Genomic DNA, 24,894 nt, shown 5'->3' with positions numbered 1-24,894 from the left:
GCTGCTTCTGGCAGCTGCTGTGATGCCAAACTGAGCAGACATACACTGAGGGATCTAAACCCTCAGCCAATTCCTCTGCGTGTGATTGCAATTTAATTAGCACCCAGCAAGCTGCCTGAGCAGGTGAAGTGATTCTTTGTGGTATTTGCCCCTTTGTGCTGTCAGTGTTGAATTATTCCATAATTTTTCATTACAATAATCTCTTTTCCATCTTGTTACAAGAAGGCCAACAAATGTAAATGCTATTAAGCCTCTATGTGGAGCTGGAGTGTACCTTTTGATGTCGCCTAACATGTATGAAAATGTAGATAATGAAACAGCTCTGGAAGGTAGGATAAATGAGCAGCACTTACAGGGTCAGCATTCCCAAAAGCAGAGTTAATGTGTGGATGGAAGTTTTAATGACGATGGGAGGACAGTCTGCACATGTGAGATGCCTTGTTTTCAGCTCCTTGCTTTTGTAGGTATACATGTGATATGTTATGCATAGATAAATGTTTAACATAAGCAAAAGAAATTTTTAAATATATATGTTTAAACATATATATATGAGCCTGATGGAAGACTCCAGGCATTAGAGCCTTCGCATTGCTGCTGCTCTCCCTTGTCTCCCACACACAGCATGTGTACAATTTCCCTGTTCTCTCCCTTTTCAGATGCAGCCAGTCGGACAGAAGCAGCCTTATGGTGTCACAAAAATTGTTCAGGTCCAATGTCCATCTCAGGTAAAAGGGCTTCCATATTATTTTGAGATTTTATTCACTCTGCAGAATTTCCAAGTTTCCAAATATTATTGTTGTTTTCTGAAATTCTTGGGAATATGCACGTGCCCAAGATATTGTGCTGTTAAAAACTGAGTGTTCTTAAAGTTTATTGACACAGACTCTTTATTTTATACAGATGAAACTGAAAACAAGAACTTTTGAAAAAAAATCAGTTAAATCATCTGTGTCAGGTTTTTTTAATTCAAAGTATACCTAGCTAATCCGAATTTAATAATTGCAGGTATGAGGTGCGTTATCAGTATTAAAACATGTGTCACCAATAAAATTGAATCCATGTATTTTATATAAGCTAGATTTTCTGTGATTTGACTCTGCTGCCAGGTTTACCTATTTTAGTTCCTGGAGCTGTCAATAGTCCAGTAATATCTTCAGGATCTGAGCATCTCAGATTCAAAGAACAGGTTCTTGAATGTTTTTGCATTTAAGATCTGACTTTAATAATTTGGTAATGATAAAATATTACGGGCATCCAAAAGCTTCTAAACAGCAATCAAAACATCAAGGAAATTGAATTATGTGTTTTGTTTGATATTAGGTTTAAGGGAAGAGGTGATGCTGTGCCTAGAGCATACCTAGGGCAAGGCTTCCGACCAGGACTTAACTTTCAGGTCTAACCTGGTTTACTTCACTAATGCAATGTTCATTCAAAAATTAATATTGTAAAGATTATTTTTTCCTCTTTGAAAATGTAGCCAGAATGCTTTAACATCAGCTGACTCTGTTTCTGCCAGTGTTGGTAAACATACTCTCTTCACTCTGCAGGAAAATCCGTATTTGTTTACATATAGAAATAGTAACTATTTATCTTCCCTGAAGACATCAAACGCCAAAGAAACATCTCAGGTACAGTAGGACTGTTTGCATCTGATGGACTGAGTGTATTCCAGGGAATGGGGCAGGTGGGTGAGAGTGTGTTATAGCCTAAATAAACAGTGCTACCTGGGAAAACTAAATACAGAGTTCCAGCTCTTTGTTTCCATGCTTTACTAAATAGTCAGATGCTTAATAGCACATTTTCTCCTTGGTGGCTTTTATAGAGTGTGATTTAAAGTAGATGTGTTCAGCCACCCTAAAGTAAGTAAGTTTTGCCTTCACTGTTAAGAACCTATGTTAAACATCTGCATAATAATGTTATTTTCCCTGGGATAAGAAGATAGTGGAAATGGGGCTGTTTAGTCCTACTGTGGAGGAAACTAGATCAGATCTGACCACTGTGTGGGTCTGATTTAATATCATTTACACTATAGTAAAACTGAAGACCAATGGATTTTTCTTTTTTTTTTTCCCCTGAGATAGTTTCAGATTAGATGTGTGGAGAAAAACAGCCATGATTGTATTTTTTAAGTCGTAGTACTCTGATTCTGACCAGAACTTGGTGTTCCCAAGCAGCTACAGATAATGTTCATTTTAATGCCTCAGAACACAGTGTCTAGACCATATCTGCACTCAAAATGGCCTGTTTGTCATTGGAATTGTAATAAACATTTCTCCTCTCATTTTAACATAATGCCATCTATTTTGTTGGTTGCTTGGGGTATATAGACCTCTCCACAGGGGAACGGTACCTACCACTATGATTTTTGGAAGTAGCTGTAGTGTAGGAGGTGTTGAGGAGGCAAGAAGCAACACTGTTGTGTTTGTGGTTATTTGGTTAGGGGTAGTTAATAAAAAATTAAAACCCCAAACCAGAACAATGGAACAAGACACACAAGTATCTTTTCAAGTTAGCCTATGTAAGGAGTTCTGCTGAGAGATTTGGAGCAAAAACATATCTTTGGGTCTTGTGTGACGGTTTCCTCTGGTATACTGATGGTCAGCCTTCACTAACAGTAGACCTTAGGGGTGTTTCTGTCAATAGGCTGCAACCTAAGAGCCAGGAGGCAAATCCCTGGCCGCACATACAGGGCTGCATACGGAGAAGGCAGGCTCATGACCTGCTGGCAAAGGTACAGTTTTGTGCTGGGATATTCAAACACTTTCTTGCAACAAGATGTTCAGAGTATGGGCACACAAAATGTTGCATAGCTCAGCACAGCATGGCACAGAATTTGAAACAACTGACTGTGCTGTGTTAGTAAGGCCCTACAAGTTCTGAGCAGGCTGAGCTTGTGTCTGCCTTCAAAAAGCACAGACTGAGGACAGGATGAGCTGGATAGTTGTATACAAAGGATGTGGAAATTTCATTAATTTAGTGGTCTGACACATAAATGGTTTATCATGACCGGAGTATAGTGAGACTGATGTGAAATCTTGCCCTGTCTGTCTTTGCAGGAGAGAAGTTATGGAACAAATATTCCCTGTACTGACCGGGATCCCTCTGATACGGTTCCGGTTTCAGGTAAAGTCCTATGATTTTTATCATAGGGCTACTTCATTTGATGATAGAGGGACAACAGGAACTGGGTTCCTGTCCAGTCAGGAGAGAAACTCTTTTCTTTGGAATAGTGGTCTCTGTTGACTGTGGCTTTTAAGATCCTTTTCAGAACAATGTCAGTAGTTGTATAGCAAGATGCAAGTTCTCCCTCAAGGATGGTGAAAGCTTATGCAACTACACTTTCCATGTACAAACAAAGAAGTGACAGTGGAAAAGACAGGAGGCAGTCAAGTCCTTCATTTGCAGAGTGGTAAAACTGTAGGGACTCTTGTTAGTGCACTCTGAGGTGGAAAAAGCCACATGGAGTTCTGTCCTTGAGTCAGTTTTGTATTACCTGAGAATCTGTAATGGTCCCCAAATATCCCTTCTGTGCTGGCACCAGAGCTGTACCTGCTTTTCAGCCATTTTTGCCAGCTAAAAGGAATCTAAGTAACAGCAGATGCAAGACTGAAACCTTTCTGTCTCCTTTGTTACTGTAGCTACGGCCCAGATGTGGTACCAAGAATCATTTCTGGTTTGATGCCTATCAGTTTCTGTGATTCCGAGCTAATACTGTCATTAATATTAAAAATACTGTCTTTACAATGCTTTATTATGCTTATCCTGAGGAAAACTTCTTATAACCATCACAAGTTGAAGTTTTCTTTCTTTCCTCTTTCCCTTACACCCTTTATTTTTAATTTTTAGTTCATAATTTGAAACCGGCAGATATCCAGGTGATTGCTGCACTGGGAGATTCACTCACAGTAAGTAAAGATCACTGGATAACCATCAATAAAACTAGTAATGAAAAAATATTTCTGAATTTTTAACACAGGAAACAGAATACATTCTGTTACACTCTATTGAGCCAAACATGTTTTTCATATCATCTTTTCCATGCTCTGCCTTGGCTGGCTGATAGGTAATCAGATTATGAGTCTAATCTGAGTGCACAGTTCCCAGTTAAAGTCCACAAGAGTGCCACACAAGGAAGAGATGCAAGATTAGATTGTGCAGTGGCAAAACCAGTCTGCTAGAGTGGACTTAACAACAACTGCTCTCGTTTATTGATTCTAGGAGTCTCCCAAGGTATTGGTCTTGAAACCTGTTAGTAAGCAGCATGAACAGAAAGAAAAAGTTCTGCAGCTACTTGTGTATATCTGTGTATGTTTATGATGTGATAAATATTTATGTGATAATACCAAAACCTATAAAGCCATAGTAATTTATGCTAACTAAGTATTTGAGTAAAATTGCATTAGAACATCAGGTGTGTCAAGTGTAACTTACCTCGAGATTTTTTTTTAAAGATTTTTCCTGGAACTATGTAAACTTTTTACCCCTAGACTGGATGTGATTCTCCAATTAGTGATGACTGCTTCTCTGCTTATATTATAATTCATGTTTCTTATGTGTTCTGTGCTAATTATCACATTAAATCTATGTAGTCTTCTTTCTTGGGGAAACTGGGAGAGGGAAGACGTAAAATCACTGTACCACTTTTTATTGTGAGGAACATTTAATAAATTATTCATTTAGAACCGTTGCTATCTTATTTTTTCCTTATGTAAGTTTAGAATTATATGAATATTTTGAACATTCTCTACCAATTTTTCCCCACTTGATCTAATCACAAAGTTGATAGAAGAGAGTAATTCACTGAAATTGAGTGAATAAAATACCCTCAGCCCTTGATCTTGAAAACAAGGGTCTGTTCTATTTTGGGAGGATGATGTAGCTTGCTTGGTTAATATGCTTTTTAATTCTTTTCACTACGATCAGTGAGAGAGAGAGTTACTGTAGCAAAGTTTATTTTCTGAAGGTGAACTCCTCTTCTGCTTCCAGGCAGCTAATGGGGCAGCATCCAAACCTCACGATGTTCTGAATGTCCTGGTTCAGTACCGAGGTCTTTCTTGGAGGTGAGTCACAGGAATTTTCCCCTAGTGGGAGGGAATCCGTTTTCTTATGGTTTGATTTGTATAGTTGGTTTTTGTACCAAATGGAGGCTTGCAGAGAGTGAATTTGACTTCATATTTTGTGTGGAGACACAGGGCTGTGCTGTTAGTCATGATAAATAAAATATTCAAACTAGTGGCTATCTAGAGTACAATGTAGCATGGCTGGAGTAGACTTGGGATCTTTGTTAAGATGGTCTTTTCTCCTCTCAGGATTGTAGCTATTGCAAAGGGGACTTTAGACCCCAATGCCATTGCCCCACTTGCTCATTCTGTGTTTCTGTCCCTGCTCTTTCTATATCCTGTCTGCTCTTGCCCAGTGTGGCCCACAGCACCCATTTGTCTCATTTAAAATTAGTGGTCTACAAAAAGCCGAATGTGATCTTTTTTTGCTGTTGCTGCTTTGTACACAGTATTTATTTCCTTGACCCTTTCCCAGTATTGCTTACATTATGCGGGACAGTTTAATTATGAGTCAATACTTTTGCTTTTATGAGTCAAAGACTTTTACATAAGCAGCATGTTGTTAGACATGTCAAAAAGACACCCTGAAGAAGGGCAATCATGTTCATTTGTTATTCTGCAACTGTAAGATTTAACACCAAACCTATCAGGCTGTTTTCTGTTCGTCATTTCTTACAAACCTAAACCAATGCAGCCCTAGAAATTTAAACAGTGACCTTAAAGATCATCTTGTTCCAACCCTCATGCCATTGACAGGGACAGTTTCCATGAGACCGGGTTGCCCAGAGCCCCATCCAACCTGGCCTTAAACACTTCCAGCGATTGTTCTAGTGCACTTCAAAATATTCTATTTCAGATTAAAGGGATACTATAGAGGTGTTCTAAGTAAAACATTGTATATTTTGATCTTTAATAATAATATACTGAAATTTTGGGGGAAAAAATGTGTACTAGTATATTCTATTCTACAGCATGAAGGAGAGCAAAGAGCACAAAGACCTAATGGTGAATATTACCAGTTTAGTAGTATTTTTCCAGTTGAGTCAAATGGGGGCAAGGGGAGGCAAAGGTATTGATTATACTTATCACTTTGAAATATATGCTACCAGAACTTTTTGTTATGGACACAAAGGTTTTGTTAACTGAAAGTAGAAGTAATCAATATTTTAATAGGTACAACAACAGCAAAGACAGCAGTTTTTAAAAAAATAAATAAATAATTTCTTTCAGCTAGGTTTGAACATATGCCAAAATACGTGAAAGAGCTGAGAGGACAGCTAGTGTACAGGGCTGCTAATATGATTGTCATGATGATGACAGTGTCTCTGATGTCTCTGGTGTCCTGACCCCCTGGGTACGCACACCAGGAGCTGCTTCGGCTTAGCACAACCACGAGAGTGTGCTGTGTACATGTGCAGAACCCCCAAAAGGGGGCGATCTCTTACCTAGCCCACTGCCTTACCGAGTCCATCCTACCTTGGAACTCTTTTTTCCTGCTCTTTTTAACAGTGTTGGAGGAAATGAAAACATAAGCACGGTCACGACACTAGCAAGTAAGTGACTTTCTCCATAAATTTGATAAATATCTGGAGCTGTTTATTATTAAAACACCTGCTATTATAAAAGGAGACACAGGAAAGAGTTACAATTTGTAGCATGACACAACCAATCCCTTTGTGTTTAATGTCCAGTGCTGAGTAAAAGTTGCATAACAACCAGGCTATAATATGCTGTGCATGACTTAACTATGTATTTTGTAATTCCTAGGGTTTGGTTGCTTCAGTATTCTTCTGTCTAATATATATTTGGGGTCAATGAATCAAAAAACTTAGCGCATAGCCTAAAGAAACTATTTTGACTGTATGGGAAAGTTGTTTCAGGCAGGAGCAGAATCACATTACAAGATCAGATTTTACATGCTTTTTAAAGGTCAGGACATTTTAGATCGGAGGTGTTTGTAAGGCTGGTTTGTAACCTAAGATCTAGAAGGGAATCTGGGGTCTTTGGGGTTAATACATCTGGGGAGATTGGGCTAAGGGATTTGATTCCAAACCATGTGCAGTTAGAGCATGATGGCATGAGAACCTCCTGCTTGAGTGTAGGGTTACTCAGCCTCACTTACCAGGCAAAATGGCATTGCTAGCCAAGATGATCGTGTTTGGTGATCAGATATCTGAATTCATGAAATTCAGAGATCTTGAAGGCTGGGAAACAGTCGTATGGTGATGAATCTCCATGTTTGTTATGCTTAAAGATGTCTGGGTGGTTTTTTAAGGTTTCTCCTAAAGCTTTTTAATGGTCTTTTGCTAAGGTGTAATCTTTATAGCCTCATTTGCTACCTGCTGCAGGAAGCAACATTGCAGGGTGCTGTCTTTTTCTGCAGATATTCTTCGTGAGTTCAACCCATCCTTGGTAGGGTATTCCACTGGCACTGGAACGCAGGATTCAGAAAATGCTGCGCTCAACCAAGCTGTGACAGGGGCTCGTGCAGAGTAAGAGGAAAACTCTTTTAACTTTACTAGGAATTGGATTTTTTTTTCTGTAAAACTCTTTTGTGACTAAAAAGGGCCCAAATCCTGGACTTTGGCAGGAGCACAATAACTCAGATAGGCAAACCCAAAGAGGTTTCTTTAGCCCAGCTCTAGCATGAAGGCCAAGAAATGTGATGAGCACTTTGCAGTGTTTCTAATCTATGTCAAATAAATTAGCAACAAAAGCAATACTTTCTCCAGTATTTTCAACCAAGAAAGCCAAAGCACTTTACAAGCACTGATCATTAAGCTTCACATCCCTGTCCTGTTATGAGTCAAAGATATCCCCATTCTATAGGAGGTATATTCAAATGCTTTTGTCAGCAGGACCAAGAGTTTGTATAGAGACACTAAGAAAAAACTGTGGATTGTTAAACTCCTGGTCTGGCAGAGCTGGGAATTAACTAGAGATCACTATGCTCAGTCCTCAGTGCAATTTTTATTCTATTTTTTTTCCATTGGAAATGTTTCTTATAAGACAAATTTCAGTGGCTTGAGGCCTTATAATAACACTGATATATGCACAGATATTTCAGTGATATGTGTACTGTCTGATGTTGGGAAGGAGAAAAGTGCATTTCCTGTATAGCTTGTAAAAGTGTAACTATGCAGCATTTGCAAAGTGGTCGAGTGCCTGTTGGATACTAATTATTTTATCTTTTTTTTTTCTTTTCCCATCACTGTCTCAAAATATAGCCTATTTTGGGTATCATATATTTCAGTCAATGAGAATTCAACTTTCTCCTTGCCTTGCTGTCTATGCAGGATTCCTTTTTTATTTTCATTATTTTACTTTTGTGATTTTACTTTTATTTTTAGGAATGTTCCTCAACAGGTTAGAAAACTGGTGGACCGCATGAAGAACGATACTGTGAGTTTAACATGTCATTAATATCTTTATAATGAAGTTACATGGCTTCATGATTTCTAACAGACCAACAGCAGATGCCAACAGTGAATGCCAAACATTAAAGCTGTAGGTACAGCAGTGTACAGTGTAATTCTTCCCAGTACAGAGTGTGAGTCAGCACAGAATAAGCTATAACTTTCTCTTAAATGAATTTGTACCAGCATGTGATAGTTACTATCAAACACAGCTAATTGTAACCTTCTTATCATTTTTACTGGAAGTGGCTATAAATTCAGTGCTGTTTGCTTCCCCTCCCAACCTATGTCACACTGTCAGATGATAGAGCTTTTTCTCTGTGAGGATTTTGCTGTGTTGCTATTAATTATCTTGTAAGCAGATGGTTTTACCAGCAATCATGATATATGCTAGGATGTTGAGGGCAAGCTTTTCAAGTAGCAAATCATGTGGAGTGAACATGTGAAGTGAGGAAGGGACTTGTTTTCTTTAAAAATATTTTAGTCCCTTCTTCCATCTAGTCATCAGCTGATTTTTGACTTACATATTTGTTGTTAGGAATTATTTGATTAATGGTCTGTAAAACATACATTAAGCTGAGGATTGCTTGCATATTTTTCACCTCAGCTTGTGTTTGAATGTTTGCTATTTGTAATTTGACAAATGTGCTATGCAATCACTGACCTAAGTTACATTATAATAGTTTGGCTTTCCAATTGTGCATTTGGAAAGCAGCCAAAAAGCCTTCAAGATAACTCTGTGTGCGTGTCTAGTGTAAATACTCTGGTGCATACATATTGGCAAAAATATTTGCAGTACCTTCCTTTTCGGTTCACTTTCTTGTAAACAAGATTTCGATCTGACGGCTGTATCTGAAATGAGATTAAAAGGAATAGCAACTAACAATGAAGAGTTGGATGGTTTTCATTCTAACCACTCACGGCCTCTAAGCACTATTCTGTCATATTTATCAGCCTGAGAATGTTATACAACAGAAATCAATGCAAATACCTTTAATTTAAATAGTAAACATTTTTATTTAACTAATAAACTTCTTTCTGGTAGAGGTCATATACCTTTGATTTAAGACCTCCTTTTTTATCCACTCTTTTTAGAACATCTGTTTTTTAAAAGGAGGAAAATTTTTCCCTCTTGTAATTTGGATAAGTACGTTTTGACACCAAACTACTGAACAGCATGTTTACTAGCTGGGATATGTTGCCTCCTGAGTTTGAAGAAGGATGTTTTTAAACTATTTGAGGCTGATGTGCTATTGCTGCTTTTTTACTACTGTTTTGCAGTGAAATTAAAGCATTAGGATACTGAGCACAACCACCACTACATGGTACTAAGCATAGCTGAACCTTTCCTCGAAGCTAAGAAGGTGTTTATTTACAGTAGCATAATTACCTTGATTTAGTTATCTATCCCTTTGCAAAATCTGTCCAGGAGAAAAAAGTGCTGTAATTTTTTACCATTACTGTTAGATAGAGTTAATATTGTCCCACTATTCTTTGCAGTTTGTCTCACAGCAAGACTGAAATATATTGTCCTCCAGGGTTTTCCAGCAGGATAGCTGCATTATTTATGACACAGTAAACCACATACCATAATTTTTGCAGTGAAGATATATTTCTAGAACTGCAGGAAGAGTCACTCTGTATACACAAGATATTACTAAGAAAAGCATATAGACAGATTTTGAGCAACAGTTTTCTGAAGCAAATAATTTTACATGATGCCACTGATATTGTAAACCTGGTTTAGATCATAGTACTTGGTACATCTTCAGTCATGACGACCAACTTGTTTTTATTCTGGATGCTTAGAGGATGATAGCCAGGTACCCTGAGAAATGGGAAAAAAATTGTATTTAGTGTTGCCTGCCTCTTCCTTCTTTTCTTTTTTTTTTAATTAATAACTTTCATTCCATCTCCTTCTGTGTGCAGAGAATAAATTTTCAGACTGACTGGAAGCTCATAACACTTTTCATAGGAGGAAATAACCTATGTGGATTCTGCGAGGATCCAGTAAGTTCCCTGCTGCCTGCAGCATGAACTAGGCATAGGATTTTTATGCATTGCAGGGGTGACACGGAGGAACTCAGTGGATGAGACCAAAATAACATAAGTCTTGATTGTGCAGCTCTGGAATGTAATTGTACTGAGACCTTCAGATTGTCCAACCCAATGTTTTGATAAAGTTAGCGATATCTTTAGAACGCCTGTAAATGACATAATTGTTGCTACTTTGTTTTGCTGTTAACTAAGGTTAACTTTTTGTTGCATAGCCACTTTACTTCCTGTGGATAAAAAGTTAACAGTTTTTGTTCCTCTGTGCCTCGTGCACAGTCACACTCCTAAGTCTTACTTGATGCTCTCTTACCATTTTCAGTACTATGGGAAACATTCTAACCACAGCTTATGCTAATGTAATTATATATAATATAGTATATATTGTATATGTATATAATATACATACTGTATCTAACCTTTGATACGTGTGATTACAGAGGAGGTGAAAGGCTGTGGCAGACTCCTCACTTAGGGATGAAGGTTACCTACCTACAAGCAGTTGAGCACATACTTTTCATTTTGCATGATTAATTTCAAATCAGGAAAAACAGCAAAGCAGCACAGTAAGATGGTTGTAAAACAAGGAGGGAGCAAACATTCCTACCTTCTGCTCCTGACCCAAGCACAAAATGGCAGTTGCACATAACTGAGGTGGATGGCAAGAGATAACGTCTCCATCCAAAGATCACACTGACCTTTATGTTGCACAAGTACAAATAGTACCAACCACAATGCTCTTGGTGAGCTGTGGTTTAGGAAATGAATAAGGGATCTGAGCTGTCTAGTTCCGTAGAGTTGGCAAGTGGGGCTCTCAAGGAACTTCTCCTTGAAATTAAATGAGAGAGAAGTAAGGCTGACAATCAGACAAGTGTTTCTCATAAGAAAGTTTATTTGACTGTTGAATAGTTCCTCAAAAGACAAAAATAAACGTTGGATTACCTGAGACAATAAAATTAGAGGGCTTAAACCACTAAAATGGAACAAGGAAATTTTGGCAATGAAAGTATATGAAGTCATTTCATTCTCAGATAAACACCTAAGTTTTGCCAGTTGCTATTTGTAGGAGGCAAGGAGCATATGGGAAACGTGTTCTTATATTCCACATAGCAGAAGCAAACTTACTTTTACATGGAGTGTTGTCTCCAAAATATGGTCCCTATTAGTGAGTTGATAGCCATGCTTTTAAGACCAGCCTAAGCAAGCCTGGGAATTGAGGATGTTGTGATATCTGATAATATCCCCTGAATTTTCACCCTCACTGGTATCCAGTGACTGCTAGATCTTTTCTTCCAAGTGAGAGAGCTGTGATGGGAAGGAAGAAAAGCAGAGGCAGGACAGTTTTGCCTATGACTCTGTTGACCCAAGAGTTAGAAACATCAACGCTGCTGTGAGAGACTCTAGCTAGTCACTGTTGTGCCTATCTCCGTAAACTGGTAATAAAATTCAATCCTCTTGCTTCAACAGGCTCACCATTCTCCTGAAAACTACTCCTATAATCTACAAATAGCTTTGGACTTACTTCACAAAGAGGTAAATCAAACTTTTCTAGTATGTGGGAGCAGGAGTCGTGTTCTGTTTCCAAAGCAGTCACTGATTATTGATTAAGAATTTGTTTTTCTGGTTTCATCTGCAGAGCACTGCTGTATGCAGAGGTGCTTGCTTGCAGGAAAATCTTCATGAAAGGCAAAAAAGACTGGAGAAGTATTTTACCAAAAATATTTACAAAGGCTGGAGAAGTATTTGGTTCTAGCTGATGTGCTGTGGATAAGTAATGTAAAAAGTATTGTAAAAAAAGTATTGTAAAAAAAAGTATTGTAAAAAAGTTGAACAAACGTTATTCATTGACTAGAAAATGCTTTGCTTGTTCATTAAACTGCAAATAAATATGGTTTTGTGGTCATTAAGAGAGAGATTTTGATATTCCACATAAAGGTAAGAATGATGAGAGTACCTGAAGAATTTGCAGGTGTCTGAGTCATACTGAGACCTACAACAACTTGTTTGACCCTTTTCGAAGCTGTCATTTTCAAGTGACCAGCCATCAACATTTAAAATAGAACTAGGTAGTGCAGGCAGGGGCTGTAATTTAGTATTGCATGTGTGGGGGATTAATTATTGAGAAAGTACTTTTGGACACCTCTGTTATAAATAATGGAAGCTGCTTGAATCAGCAGGCTGCTGCCCAAGGTTTGCTGTGGCTGTGCAGGGGCAAAGGCAGCACTCTGTGCTCCAGGAGTTTGCTCTGAGTTTGCTTATTCTCTTGGCAGGTTCCACGGGCATATGTGAACCTGGTGACGATACTACCCATTGCAAGCCTCCGGGAGCTGCACGCCTTGAAAAACAATAGCTGCCCAAAGCTACTTATGAGGTTTGAAGACTGTTTATGTTGCAGCTCTCATTTTTGCTCACAGAAGGCTGCAAGGTCTTCTTGGGAAACTTTTTTCTTAAAGGGAAAAGGTTCTAGTATTTCAGACCACCAAACACCTTCCTCTGTGCATGTGCATGTACCTACATTTTTATTTCAACACAGCACTTAGAAATACTTGTCTGCCTGTCACTGTCTCTGTGTCTGAGCCCTGCTGTTAACACTTTTAGTGGAGGTACCATTTTAATGACTCACCACTTACCCTGCAAGTGAGTTCAAACCAGAGCAGAAAGAGCTCAACTGTGCACTCTTTGGCAAAGATAGAGAAGACACTAAGACACAAGGTTTTCTTGTTTTATTTGCAGATTTACCTTTCTGCAGTCTTAAAACTCTCCCTCTTGCTTCTGTAGTTTTCAATCTCTGTAATCTCATTGCTGATTATTAGTTTTATTGCTAATTAGTCTCTCAAGTAGATGTCGGGGATACTTAATCGTTTGTAGTTTTGCTTTTTAGCAAAAGCTCCTGGCTAGAGCACACAAGTATCTGAGGACCCTAATCATTGGACAAGGGTAGTTAGTGGAGCCTTTAATATTAGATTATCTCACAATAATTGTAACCTTTCCACATCATTTCAGGTGCCATGCTGAATTTAACATTTGTTTGTCTGGCAGCAAGCTGAATTTACAGGGTAATAAGCAGACCCTGTGTGGGATGATAAACGCCATTCTATCAAGTTGGAAAAGGACCTGAAGGAGGCTTTTGATCTTGAAAGCTTGTTTCTTTTTCTCTGAGAGTAGCAAATAGCCTAAACAGAAACTATGTATGTCTCTGATAATTTTACCTTGCTTATGTTACTGAAACTTCTGAAAACACAATTTAGATTTGTATCACCTTTCATATGGATGTACTGTGGAAGTTAAATCTTTTGTTAGTTGCTCTCCATTAAAACAAGTTTGGAGGTAGTAGGGATCTGTGTATACTTTACATGTATTAACTGCATCTCTATAGAAGATATTTCTCTAAGAGCTCTCTCAGGGATGCTTTACTGTAGTCATATGTCAGGACTTTTTAAAGGAGTCCTTTTTCTCAATTGAATTTCTCAAGTAGTAATGAGGGATGCCCAGGAAGAGCAAGAAAAATGTTCATGTGCTAGAAAGTTAAAAATTTCAGGGAGGGATAAAGGTGGCCAATACGAGTGCGCAGAACCTTAAAATTGTTCAAGTCAGAATAGCTCTGTAAGGATGGAGATTCCAGCATCAGTCTTGGTGACTCGCCATGAAACATCCTGTTATACCTGACTCTCTCAGTTGATTAGAATGTATTCGTGAGAATTCAGTCTTGAAGGATGCTTGCATAGTTCTGCTGAAGCAAACCGTGTTGTGCAGCTATACCTATGAACAGTTTTTGTGGTGGGTTCGCCCCAAATGCCAGCCAAGAGCTCAACACAGCCCCTCAATCACCCCATTCCAGCAGCATGAGGGAGAAGACAAGGATTGTGAGCTAGAAAATTCATGAGTCACACTAAAGACAAGTAAGCCACTTACCAAGTATCATCAGAGGCAAAACAGACCTGATTTGGAGAACTTAATTGTAGTTATTGTCCATGATTATAAATGTTTATTTACCAATTCAGGTATTGGGAAATAAACAAACGAGTTAGATGATTAAAGCTCCTATCCTTCCTCTTTCTCAGGTTCAGCTTTGTTACAAGCACTTCTCCCTCCACCCTTGTTACTGCCGTAGGGTACCCTCAGTCCCTTCAGTGAGGCATGGGTAGCCAGGGGCTTGGGATCTGGATCTGGTATCTCTCTGCCACTCCTTCCTGCTCACTCTTGTCCTGTGCTCTGAAATGAATCCTTCAGAGGTGTGTGTCCACAAGTTGTGGTTCCTTCCAGGAGTGCCTGCTCTGCCATGGAGCACTTCCTCCTCACCTCTGCTGTTCTCTCCTCCTCTCCCTCTCTGGTGTTTTCTGCCATTTCTTAAGCAGATTTTTACAGAGGCACCACCATCTTGGCTGAGAGGCTCAGCCATGCCCTGTGGTTGGTTTGTTGAAGCTGTGTCCAGCAGTCAGTGCTGGCCTCTCCTCACAGAGGTCACTCCTCATGTTGAAACCTTGCCGTGGATACCCAGTACAGTTTTTGCTTTGGAGACTTTTCCTCTCTTTATCTTCATTAATTTGTCATTAATAAATGTGTTTCTGCTCAAGAACTGGGACTGTGCAGTAACTCTAATGAGATCTAATATTCTCATTGAGTGGCCTTTCAGTGAAATCCCTCTCAGAGCTTTTAATCCTGTAGCTTGTCAGCTTGGGAAGAGGGGGGGAAAAAGAAGAGCAGATCTCAGCACCATGCTCTTATCCCACAGGATCCTGTGCCCTTGTGTCATAACCCCTGAGGACAACTCCAATGAGTTAAAGAAGTTGATCTACTCTAATGGAAGGTATCAGGTAAGGCACATGGCATTTGTTACAAGTTCAGTGTCATCCTCCCATTGGCCAAGGAACCACAGATGGGCTAATATTTGGAAGTGGAGGACAGTTGCCTCTCATTTTAATGATATATTTGTAGTTGTGATTAAAAAAAAAAAAAGAGAGGGAAATAGGAGTAGGCTCAAAATCTTTGCAACTCTATTACCCTAAACCAACAAAACAGCTGAAAAGAAAGCCATAGAAAGCCTTTACAGAGCCATAGAAAGTAGAGTATGTCAAAGAGTGAGCAGTTTTTTTATCATTTATGTTATTGGAGATCAGATGAAGTCAAACAACATGTTAACTCAGGAACAAGCTTTCAGACATGGCATGTCAGGCAAACCAAAAATGCTTTGGTGGTTCTGGAAGATCTTTTTGACAGAAAACCTAATTACTGAGCAGGCTGCCAGTCCTTGTCAGCCAGTCAGCCATTCCTGGGCTGTCTCTCTGCAAAGAAGCCCAGGGTGCATGTCAAAAAAAGACAGCTGCATTGACTGCCTGGGGCAAGCCAGAAACTGTGGCTACATCTGAGAGTGGGAACTCCTGGGTGAGATGTAAATGGATGGAATGACTTGATGAGATGAACATAGAAAAAGGAATGATGACAACTTTTCTTTGACTCTTTAGGAGAGAACCCGCCAGTTAGTGGAGAGTGGAAGGTATGACACTAAGGATGATTTCACAGTGGTTATGCAGCCATTTATGACTAATATGGACATACCAAGAACACAGGTAAAACCAACCAAAAATACACACCCAAAATTAAATCCTGGTGCAATTCCTCTGAGTTGTCAAAATTGTTTTAGCAGGTTTTTTACCTAATAATAATTATTACATTCAGTTAACATTCGAAATTGCAGAAAATGTTTATGGAATAATGGAGATAAAGGGCAACAGGAATAGAGACCTTACAGACACAATTTGGGGCACTGCAATTTAGTTCAAAGTTTTCATCGGGGAGTACTTGCTCTATATTCCCTATGCATCAGCAAGTCCTTTCCAGTACTTTGATAAATGACTTTTGGTAGGAAAACCCACATGTTTCAAAACAGTGTAATGTGTGATTCTCAAGGAAAGTAAAGAATACAATCAATATCTGTGCCTAGGTATTCTGTACTCGGAGCCACAGTGATCTGTATTCCTTATTACTTTGGAAATCCTATATTAAAAAGCTTTAAAAGGCTTCTTAGTTCTGAGATACTAATGTTCTTAGGCCTGGTTTAATTCTCTTGGCCTCAGAGGCCTTTGCAGCTACTTTGATTAGAAGTCAGCTGGGATATCTCGCTGAAAGAGAGAGGGCATAATGCACAGCTTGTTGCATATTTACTGTCTCTGTGACAGCACCCATCTTATTCTCTAGGAGGGGTGGCCGGATGATTCATATTTTGCCCCAGATTGTTTCCACTTCAGCCAGAAGACTCATTCCCAGGCTGCACGTGCTTTGTGGAACAACATGGTAAGATTTTTAAAGGTTGTGTTGGTCTCGCCTTGTTTACTCCATCCTGCCCTTGGCAGCAAAACAACCCCCAGGGAGCTGCTAGGTAACTAGCCATTTCTCTTCTGAATTGTGTTTACAAAGGCAAAGAGTGATCATATGAAGAAAGGTCACCTGAATTGTTAAACCAGTCATATCAAACCAGTAAATCTCGGGGTATGTTAAGGGTGTGGGGTGTTGGGACTTCCCTCAGGGAGATGGTGCCTGTCAGGCACATTGATCAGCAGGTCACATTCATGGTATATGGGAATTAGCCCTTTCAGCACTCAAATAAGCAGTGCATGGAGACAGCTGCCAGCATTGGTGCAGTGCACTGCAATGATCTTGCTGTGCTGCAGAAGTGGTTTCCAGTGGTTGCTCTCTGATACTCATCTGCTTTTCTTCTGTGCACCCTGCTTTTTCCCACAGATGGAGCCCTTAGGGGAGAAGACAGATAATCAGCGCATAGAGGATGAGATTGTTCTCAAATGTCCAAATGCAGTAAGTTATGAGGGTGTCTGTGTTTATATGGGGGTGCTAGGGGTGGCCGGGAATCTGTGTGCGCCTTTACCAACTGCCTGGAGTGCTGTCTCTGTGAGCAGGCTCTGCTCTTCCCCGTATAGTTTGTGCCACTGCCACCAAGAGCAGTATGAACACTCCCCCATGAGTTGGAGGGCAAGCTCATCCCGGGAGTAAGCTTCTTCACAGTCACACATCACAGTTAGCCAAAACACAAGGGAATAGTGTTTGGCCTACCTAGCCAAGATTGTTAAGTATCCACACTGACTGACAGAGCTTCAGTGGGGGGAATGGAGCAATGATGACACCAGTCAGCACGGCTCTGTAGATGTCACTGGGGCTGCTTTGCAGTGGGACCAGAAGCTTCTTGTTAACCACACACAGAAGGGTCCTGCGCAAATTCTCTAATTTCTGACTGTATAAAAATATAGCCTTAGGTTTATCCTGTTGTTACAAGGATTTTTAAAAGGCCATTTCTTTTTTTTTTTTTTTTTTAAATCCCTGAGATTTATTTGCACCAAGCTACTAATCATATACGGACATCTGAGAATTGAAGTTTGGAGAATGGAAATGTCCATGCATCTCTGATGCTTTGGATTAACTCAGATTGCCTTGTTTTGTAGGCTGTGCCGTTCCTGAGGACGTATAAGAACAGTAATTACACATACCCTAACCAAACTCCAGTAAGTGCCAACATCACCATCTCACTGTTACTGTGCTGCATCTGTTCCTGTATGGTAACCAAATGAGTCATGTTCTGCAGCACAGGTGAAATCAGTCTTTGGCCGAAGGGGCTTGGGAGGCTGAGTGGATGGTGCAGAAGAAGGACGCACTCCCTGAGTTAGACAAAAAAAATGCATCCAGAAACTCCTGTAAGAACACATGCTCAGAACAGCATAGCATCCTGGACTGATAAGTGATAACTGCTGTCTGAGCAACAATGAATATGACTATTGAATTGAGCAACCAAGACCTGTCTAGTTAATTACATGCTAAAGAGGCTCTGGTTTATCCACTCGGCCTCTGCTGGGAAGATACTAGTTAGTACTGACTGTATTTGCTAGCCAAATGCTATTCAGCTTTCTTCTCCTCTTTAGAATTATGGAAGCCAGCTGCCATGTGAGGACAGGTCCCCATCCTCCCCTCCTGCAACTTCAGGTAGTCTTGCCTGTTTTATGTTAAGAGATTGAATTACTTCCAACTGTTCTTCAAGATGAGCGTTAATTTTTGCTGAAATGACTGCTGGACTGTGAAGAACACTGCTCAGAAAGGATATGATGTTTTTCAGCAGCTACTTAACAGATACAATGCCATGCTGTCACGTAAGGTAGCTGTCTGACTAAGTAGCTCTACTGAACTCACAGCCAGTAGAGAACTTCAAAGTATCTTGTGTTAAAACCAAAATTTGAGTGCTGACATAGCCTATAAGTGATACCACCTAAATCTCATGGAAAGAGATTTAGGCTGTAAATCCAGCTTCATGCATGTTAGTGCAGTATTCAGTTTTTGAAATAACTTCATATTGTCTTCTCTTTAGTCCTCTTATGTCTTCTTGCAACTTTAATATACTATTCCTGCGTTGTGTAATTCTGCGTTATTTTACTGTCACCTTGGTGCTGGATGTTGTTTGCCACTTATTGTTATTTGCTCCTCGCTCTTCTGTCTTTTCAGTAGAAATGTTAACCATTGACATATTGAATAATATGCATATGTTGCTGCTACAATCACATGAGATGAGCTGGAAAGGGCTCCTGATTTATCACTTGGGTATTGCAAAAACAACATGACAGAGCATCACAAGGCACAATGGCATATTTCGCAACACAAAGTAGTGAAAAAGAATAGCTATTTCCTATCCAGGTTCAACTGCATCTCTTTCCTTTGCAGTGCATTCCCTAAAGCCAGCTGATGTGAAAATTATAGCAGCCCTTGGGGATTCTTTGACGGTAAGAAGATAGTGTTTTTACTGTTCCCTTGCTAAAACTACAAACACGTGCCTGCTCTGGTGGAGAGGAAATAGCTGTTATACCTATAAGCAAAGATCAGTTCATTCATGGATGACAATAAATCTAGCAGCTAGAACAAGAAAGAAGGTGTCAGCCTTCCAGCACTCTATTGCCCCCCCCCACATATTCACATGCTTTTGAACTTAGGTTAAGACACACACAAATCCTTTGAAGAGGTGCCTATGTAGTTTGCTGAATTGGAAACAGAAGAGATCAGATGCTGTTGAAACTAATGGGACATAACACAAGGCTTAGATTACTGTTCTTTTCAAAGACTTTTCTAAATAGGAATGGACTGATGAACCTCTTCTTCTCCCTCTGTTCTTTCAGGAACAGAATGCAGCTAAGGGGTGTTGAATAATAGCATTTTATTTATTTGAACATTAATGAGTTAAGGATGTATGGAGTGAGAGCCCTCTGACTTGATGCATTTCAGAAGATACTCAGTCTGATTTTCTTTATCAAGATGTAGTTCTTACTGATGATGATTATTTTTGGTAACCAGGAAGGAATATGTCTCAAAATCCAGACGTTCTATGTTCCAGTTATGTCTTTCTGTCTAATGTTTTCATACTGGTCAAGGACTGAAATTCTACAGCCGGGTTAAAGGAAACATTGGACAGAAAGATACAATTGGAACATAGGTTTCTCTGAATCTGAGTCTTAACAACAAAGACATTGTTTGTATAAACCATTAAGCCTTTACAACAATCTGGCAGACATGTTGTCACAACTCCTATGCACAGGAAGCTACTGAAATAAATAGAAGCACTTGAATGGAAACCTGCAATATCAACAAATGAAAGATATTCCATATACGGTTGTGGTTGCCATATTGTAATATCCAGAACCCTGCAGGTGTTTCTGCTTCTAAGTATAGTCTATAGGAACTGGGAATAAAATCTGCTTTCATAGAATGTGCAATGATGTATTGCTGTCTGAGAGCTGCATTTGGCCTGTGTGTGGTTATTCTGGTCACCAATATTCTGTTAACTCAATAAAGCTTATATATATATAAGAAAATGTAATAGTATGGTTTAATCTGAGGTAGTAGCAAATAGTCTACCTGGTCTTGTGCTGTACTGAAGTACTAACCTGTACCCAAATTTAGAATGAAACTACACAATCACAGCTGGTAGGAAATACTCTCCTTCTGAATTCTGTGGTGTTTTAGGAGGGATGCATCTGCTAGCTTGCCTCTTTCTTCAGGATGAGTGTAGAGAGTGCTTCCTCCTTTCTCTAGTACTGCTTTAAGTCTTTCCATTTAGCACAATGCTTTTCAAAGTGGTATTGTAGGTATTATAGTGCTTCTTTCTGATATATGTTTGTTTTCTCTTGTGAGTTCATATAGTGTTTCTTATCATTAGCTGGAAAGTTTCATCTCTTTGATTAAGATGTCTTCATCATTGTTGAGTAATGCAACCATAAAAGAGTTATTTAGCTCATCTAGACCCATGAGAAGAAAGTCTTTGTTCCACAACTCCGTCATACATTTTGTGTGTCATATATACAATATGATGCTTGTAAATAATTACAAAAGGTATTATTGTGTTCTTCAGGAGAAAGGTTGGGGAAAAGACGGATGCCTTCTAAAGCTTCAAAAGTAAACAAAACAACTGTAATTCTATTTAAATTAGTAAATTGTATTTGTTACATGTTTGTATTACAAATTACTATTGCATTAGTAATTTTGTTTTAATTTCATTTGGTTAATGAAAAATAATGTCCAGGCTGGTACAGGAATTGCCTCAGATACTCTTGAGGATTTAGCCACTGAATACCGGGGACTGTCTTGGAGGTAAGTCTTCAGCCAAGGTGATGAAGAGATGTGTATTCTTTCCTGTAAATAATACTATTCTCTTCCACACGTTTTGGGTCTTTCAGCTGTTAGAAAGTTGAAAAAAAAGGTTGCTTCTCAGGCTAGAGTTTCTTGAGAACATGCATCAAGATCCAAGATTTGTCATAAAGGTGGCTTCACAGAAAATGTTTTCAGCAGTGGATTTTAAGCTAGCCTTTTGATTTCTCTCATGCTTTTATTTTTGGCTGTTTGCAACAGTTTGTATTTCTATGTCAGGATTTCAAGTTGGAAATCTACAAAACTGCTGAAAAATCACTGAAACAAACAAGTCAGATCTAGTTGGTTTTGGAACTTCTCAAGTTTTTTATTTCTGAACCTTTTATAGTACCATGGAAAACAGTTTATTTTACCAGAGGACATTTACCACATGCTGCATATAGCTGTAAAAGACTTAAGTTGTTTCATTGTAGTGATGTAGCTCAGTTGATGTTGACTGAAGCAGTTCTGTGCTGTACTAATACCTCTCTGTAAGCCAGGGTGTGGCCTCAGTATGTCCTCAGTCAATAGGAAAGCTGGAGATAACATGTCCATCTGCAGGAAGAAGGAAAAGAGAGTGAGGAGCTGCTGTTGAAGCTCTCTTGTCACCCAGGGACTGTCTGGTTTTGGTGTTGCCTTAAAGTGCCTTCATGAGGCTGGAGTTGGCCTCAAAGCTGGCCTACTAATTTCCAGAACTTAAGGGCTTGATCATTTGAGTATGCACCTATCTCAGGTATTTTTCTGCCACTTGGTGAATGATTGACCATACCCTTCAACATCTGCGAGATCATGCAATCCTTCTGACAAGCATCTTCACCACTGAAACTGCAGCCATTCTCCCCCACAGCATTTCCACTTTTGTCCTCTCCATATGTTGTGATATATTGATTGTTACCAAGTTAATCATTCTTTGCTCCTTCCCATGATGTGTGGTAGGTTTTCGCTTAACTTATTATCTGTATCCAGATAAGAGATGAATGACCGGGGTTTCTCTTTCTCATTTTAGTATTGGAGGAGATGAGTCGTTAAAGAATGTGACAACTCTACCTAGTAAGTAATTGCTTTGCTCAATATAATTGGCAAAATTGAAGAAACACAATGGACTGATTTCTGACATGTTTACAGAGACCTCTTAAGTATCTCAAAACTGGTTTAGTGTAATTAACAAGAACTACTTTTAAAAGAAACAGTATTCTAGGACTAAGGAATAAAACATTGCCTTCATCATTGAAGCTGAGAGGAAGCAGCTAGAAATTCCATTACTTTCTTTTCCCTTTTCAACTGCTTGGTGAGTGTTATTTGAATTTCAAAATAAGCTTGCTATGTCCATGCTTGTGATGCACTTAACATTTGCTTTTAATAAATATTCCATCACAGTTTTTTCCAAAAGAAATGTTTGCATAGAGTAGGCCTCTTTGGTAAATAAAGCTGCCTACTCATACATGTAACCTGAAGGGAATAATTTTAACTTTCTCTTCACTGAAACATGCAACTTTTCATAGCTCAGTCTATTGTGAATGTAAAGCCACTTGAGCTTCAGTTTGGATCAGCTGTAATAATAAAATCCCATTTGAAGAGGACCAGTAAACTGTCCTTTTATGTGTTGACCATTATTTTAAGCAGAATGTAACAAGAATATAATTAGAATAAACAATTAATTGATTCACTGGGTCTTATTACATTTGACAAAGCCTTCATTAAAATATGATTAAATTCAGTCCTTGAGATTAAGATAGTTTTTATAGTGTACAACATGGTCATGTTCACTCTCAGCTATGAATTATCCTGCCAACTTCCTTTTGGAAACTACTATGGAGAACGTGGTAGAACTTTATCAGAATCATGCATCTGAGGCTTTGTTCTTCACATTTGTCAATAGTATAAGATTTTGCACAGCTGTGAAGCAGACCAGATCTTTTAGCTGAAAACAAGTTACTGTTGGGCTGAAGGACCCTTCAGGCTTGCTTCACAAAGTCAACATTGTATGAATGAGAATTTTATTTTAGGCTTTAACCACTACGGCATGAGAGATTACTGCACACAATAGCCCTCAATTCTGCTCATCTTGTCCACTGGTGACAGTGCAGGGCACTGCAAGCACGCAGCTGTCTGAGTCACTGCCAGCCGGTGATCCCTCTCACCACTGCTTGGTGAATCCATCTAGTTGACTGGCAGCTGCAGCAGCTGTGCTGTGCTGTCGGAGAGGAAAACTATGGCAGTGCTGCTGTGTGCTAGTCCCTGTAGGCAGAGAGCAGATGTAGTCATTTTCCCTTCATTGCCATCTTTGTTTTTCAGACATCTTCCGAGAGTTCAATGTTACAATCATGGGCTATTCAACTGGCACAGGGAGTGAGAATGATTCCAACGCATTCCTTAACCAGGCAGTTCCTGGAGCAGAGGCTGAGTATGTAGCTTTTTGTTTTACATTTGTAGGTGATGGATGCTTCATCTAATTGCCTTTCAGCTGTCTCATGTGCTGTCACAACTTGCTCTGAAGAGCAAGCAAAACCAGTCTAGTTGAAAATTGGCTCAAAACCTGTTAAATGTATTTGTTTATTTCATAGCAGAACTTTCAAATGAAAGTCCTAGTTATGAAATCCACGAACAAGAAACTGGCAGAAACTGTTTGGTGGTTTCTACTCTTCCTCTTCAACATCTATTAATTTATCCATTTATCTGTCAATAAATCCCTGAGAACATGAATGTTTTCAGAAATTGAGCATGTAGTGAATTGATAAGGAGAAACTGGAGTAAAAGTAGATTAAATCTTCCATAATTCTGGCTTCAGCTTTCTGGATAAGGAAGCAACAGTGAACAAGAGAGAAGCGAGGAAAAAACAGCCTCAGTCTAGAATATTAAGAGAATTGCTAATGGTCATACATGGGTTTTGGTGCATTGCAGACCTGGTGCAGTTGCAGCCAGTTCTGCCAGAATAAAAGGGATTGTAATGTCTTGCAGTCATTTGACTTTGGCTCTTTGCTTTTAGTCACACCTGGGAGGCTGTATAGTTGTTTTCCTATACTGCTTATCCTAGAAATCCCTGGATACTTATTGAAAGTCAGTGCTGTTTAATTAACAAAACAGATGGCTGCTTGAATTCAGTCATAGTTTGGGCACAGGTTCTGGCAGACCATGCCCAGATTTGACATTGTGAATTGATATTACCCAGACCTTAATTTGTTTGTTTAAAGAAAAATTCATCTTGCTTCCCGAAGGGGTCTTGGAATTGAAGTTCAGAAGCCAAGCGAGGTGTTTGAGTTTGCTGTATCTAAGCAAAGATTGTTAGGATTTATCAGGTGGTTTTATTGCTCTCTTGAGCAACTTCTGACTCGTTTGAGCAATTTCAGTAAATGCTTGGATTTCTTGTCAGAATAGTGTGCTAGGTGCCCTTCTATATCCTACTGCCCCCATAACTGAGGGAAGGCATTTGGTGATGACTAAACATATTTGTGTATGTCAGTGAGATGTGCATCAGCCATTAATGAGAATTTATTAACATGCTTCTGTATGCAGCATATATCCAGATTACCTTGAAAGAATGAGATAGGTGCCTGTCTTGTATTCTGTATCAGTTAAATCCTAAACAGGCTTTTTGGAGTGGTGGGAGGACTTGAAACAGGACACACAACCTCTTAAGTCACCATTATGACTTAAAGCAACTTGCATCAGCAGCAACTGAGGCGTTAGTATTAGATAGT

At 39.2% G+C, this 24,894-nt stretch overlaps 1 protein-coding gene across 1 annotated transcript; it reads left to right on the top strand.

The window, feature by feature from the left end:
* Positions 1 to 656: 656 nt before the first annotated feature.
* On the top strand, positions 657 to 23,600 carry LOC113962171 (phospholipase B1, membrane-associated-like; the record flags this gene model as incomplete). The annotated part of the gene is made up of 21 exons (XM_027672970.1): positions 657 to 725; positions 1,548 to 1,628; positions 3,057 to 3,123; positions 3,847 to 3,905; positions 4,987 to 5,060; positions 6,570 to 6,613; positions 7,444 to 7,552; positions 8,411 to 8,462; positions 10,406 to 10,486; positions 11,996 to 12,061; positions 12,799 to 12,899; positions 15,261 to 15,342; positions 15,991 to 16,095; positions 16,724 to 16,819; positions 17,267 to 17,338; positions 17,980 to 18,039; positions 18,454 to 18,514; positions 19,244 to 19,302; positions 21,093 to 21,160; positions 22,203 to 22,246; positions 23,492 to 23,600. Coding segments are annotated over 21 exons (1,559 nt in total), but the record flags the coding sequence as incomplete, so codon positions are not given.
* Between the last annotated feature and the right edge of the window lie 1,294 nt (positions 23,601 to 24,894).

The sequence above is a fragment of the Neopelma chrysocephalum genome, unplaced genomic scaffold, assembly GCF_003984885.1.
Source record: "Neopelma chrysocephalum unplaced genomic scaffold, ASM398488v2 Primary Assembly neopelma1_116015, whole genome shotgun sequence".
Taxonomy (NCBI): Eukaryota; Metazoa; Chordata; class Aves; order Passeriformes; family Pipridae; genus Neopelma; species Neopelma chrysocephalum.
This window is presented reverse-complemented; position numbering and strand designations above follow the sequence as displayed.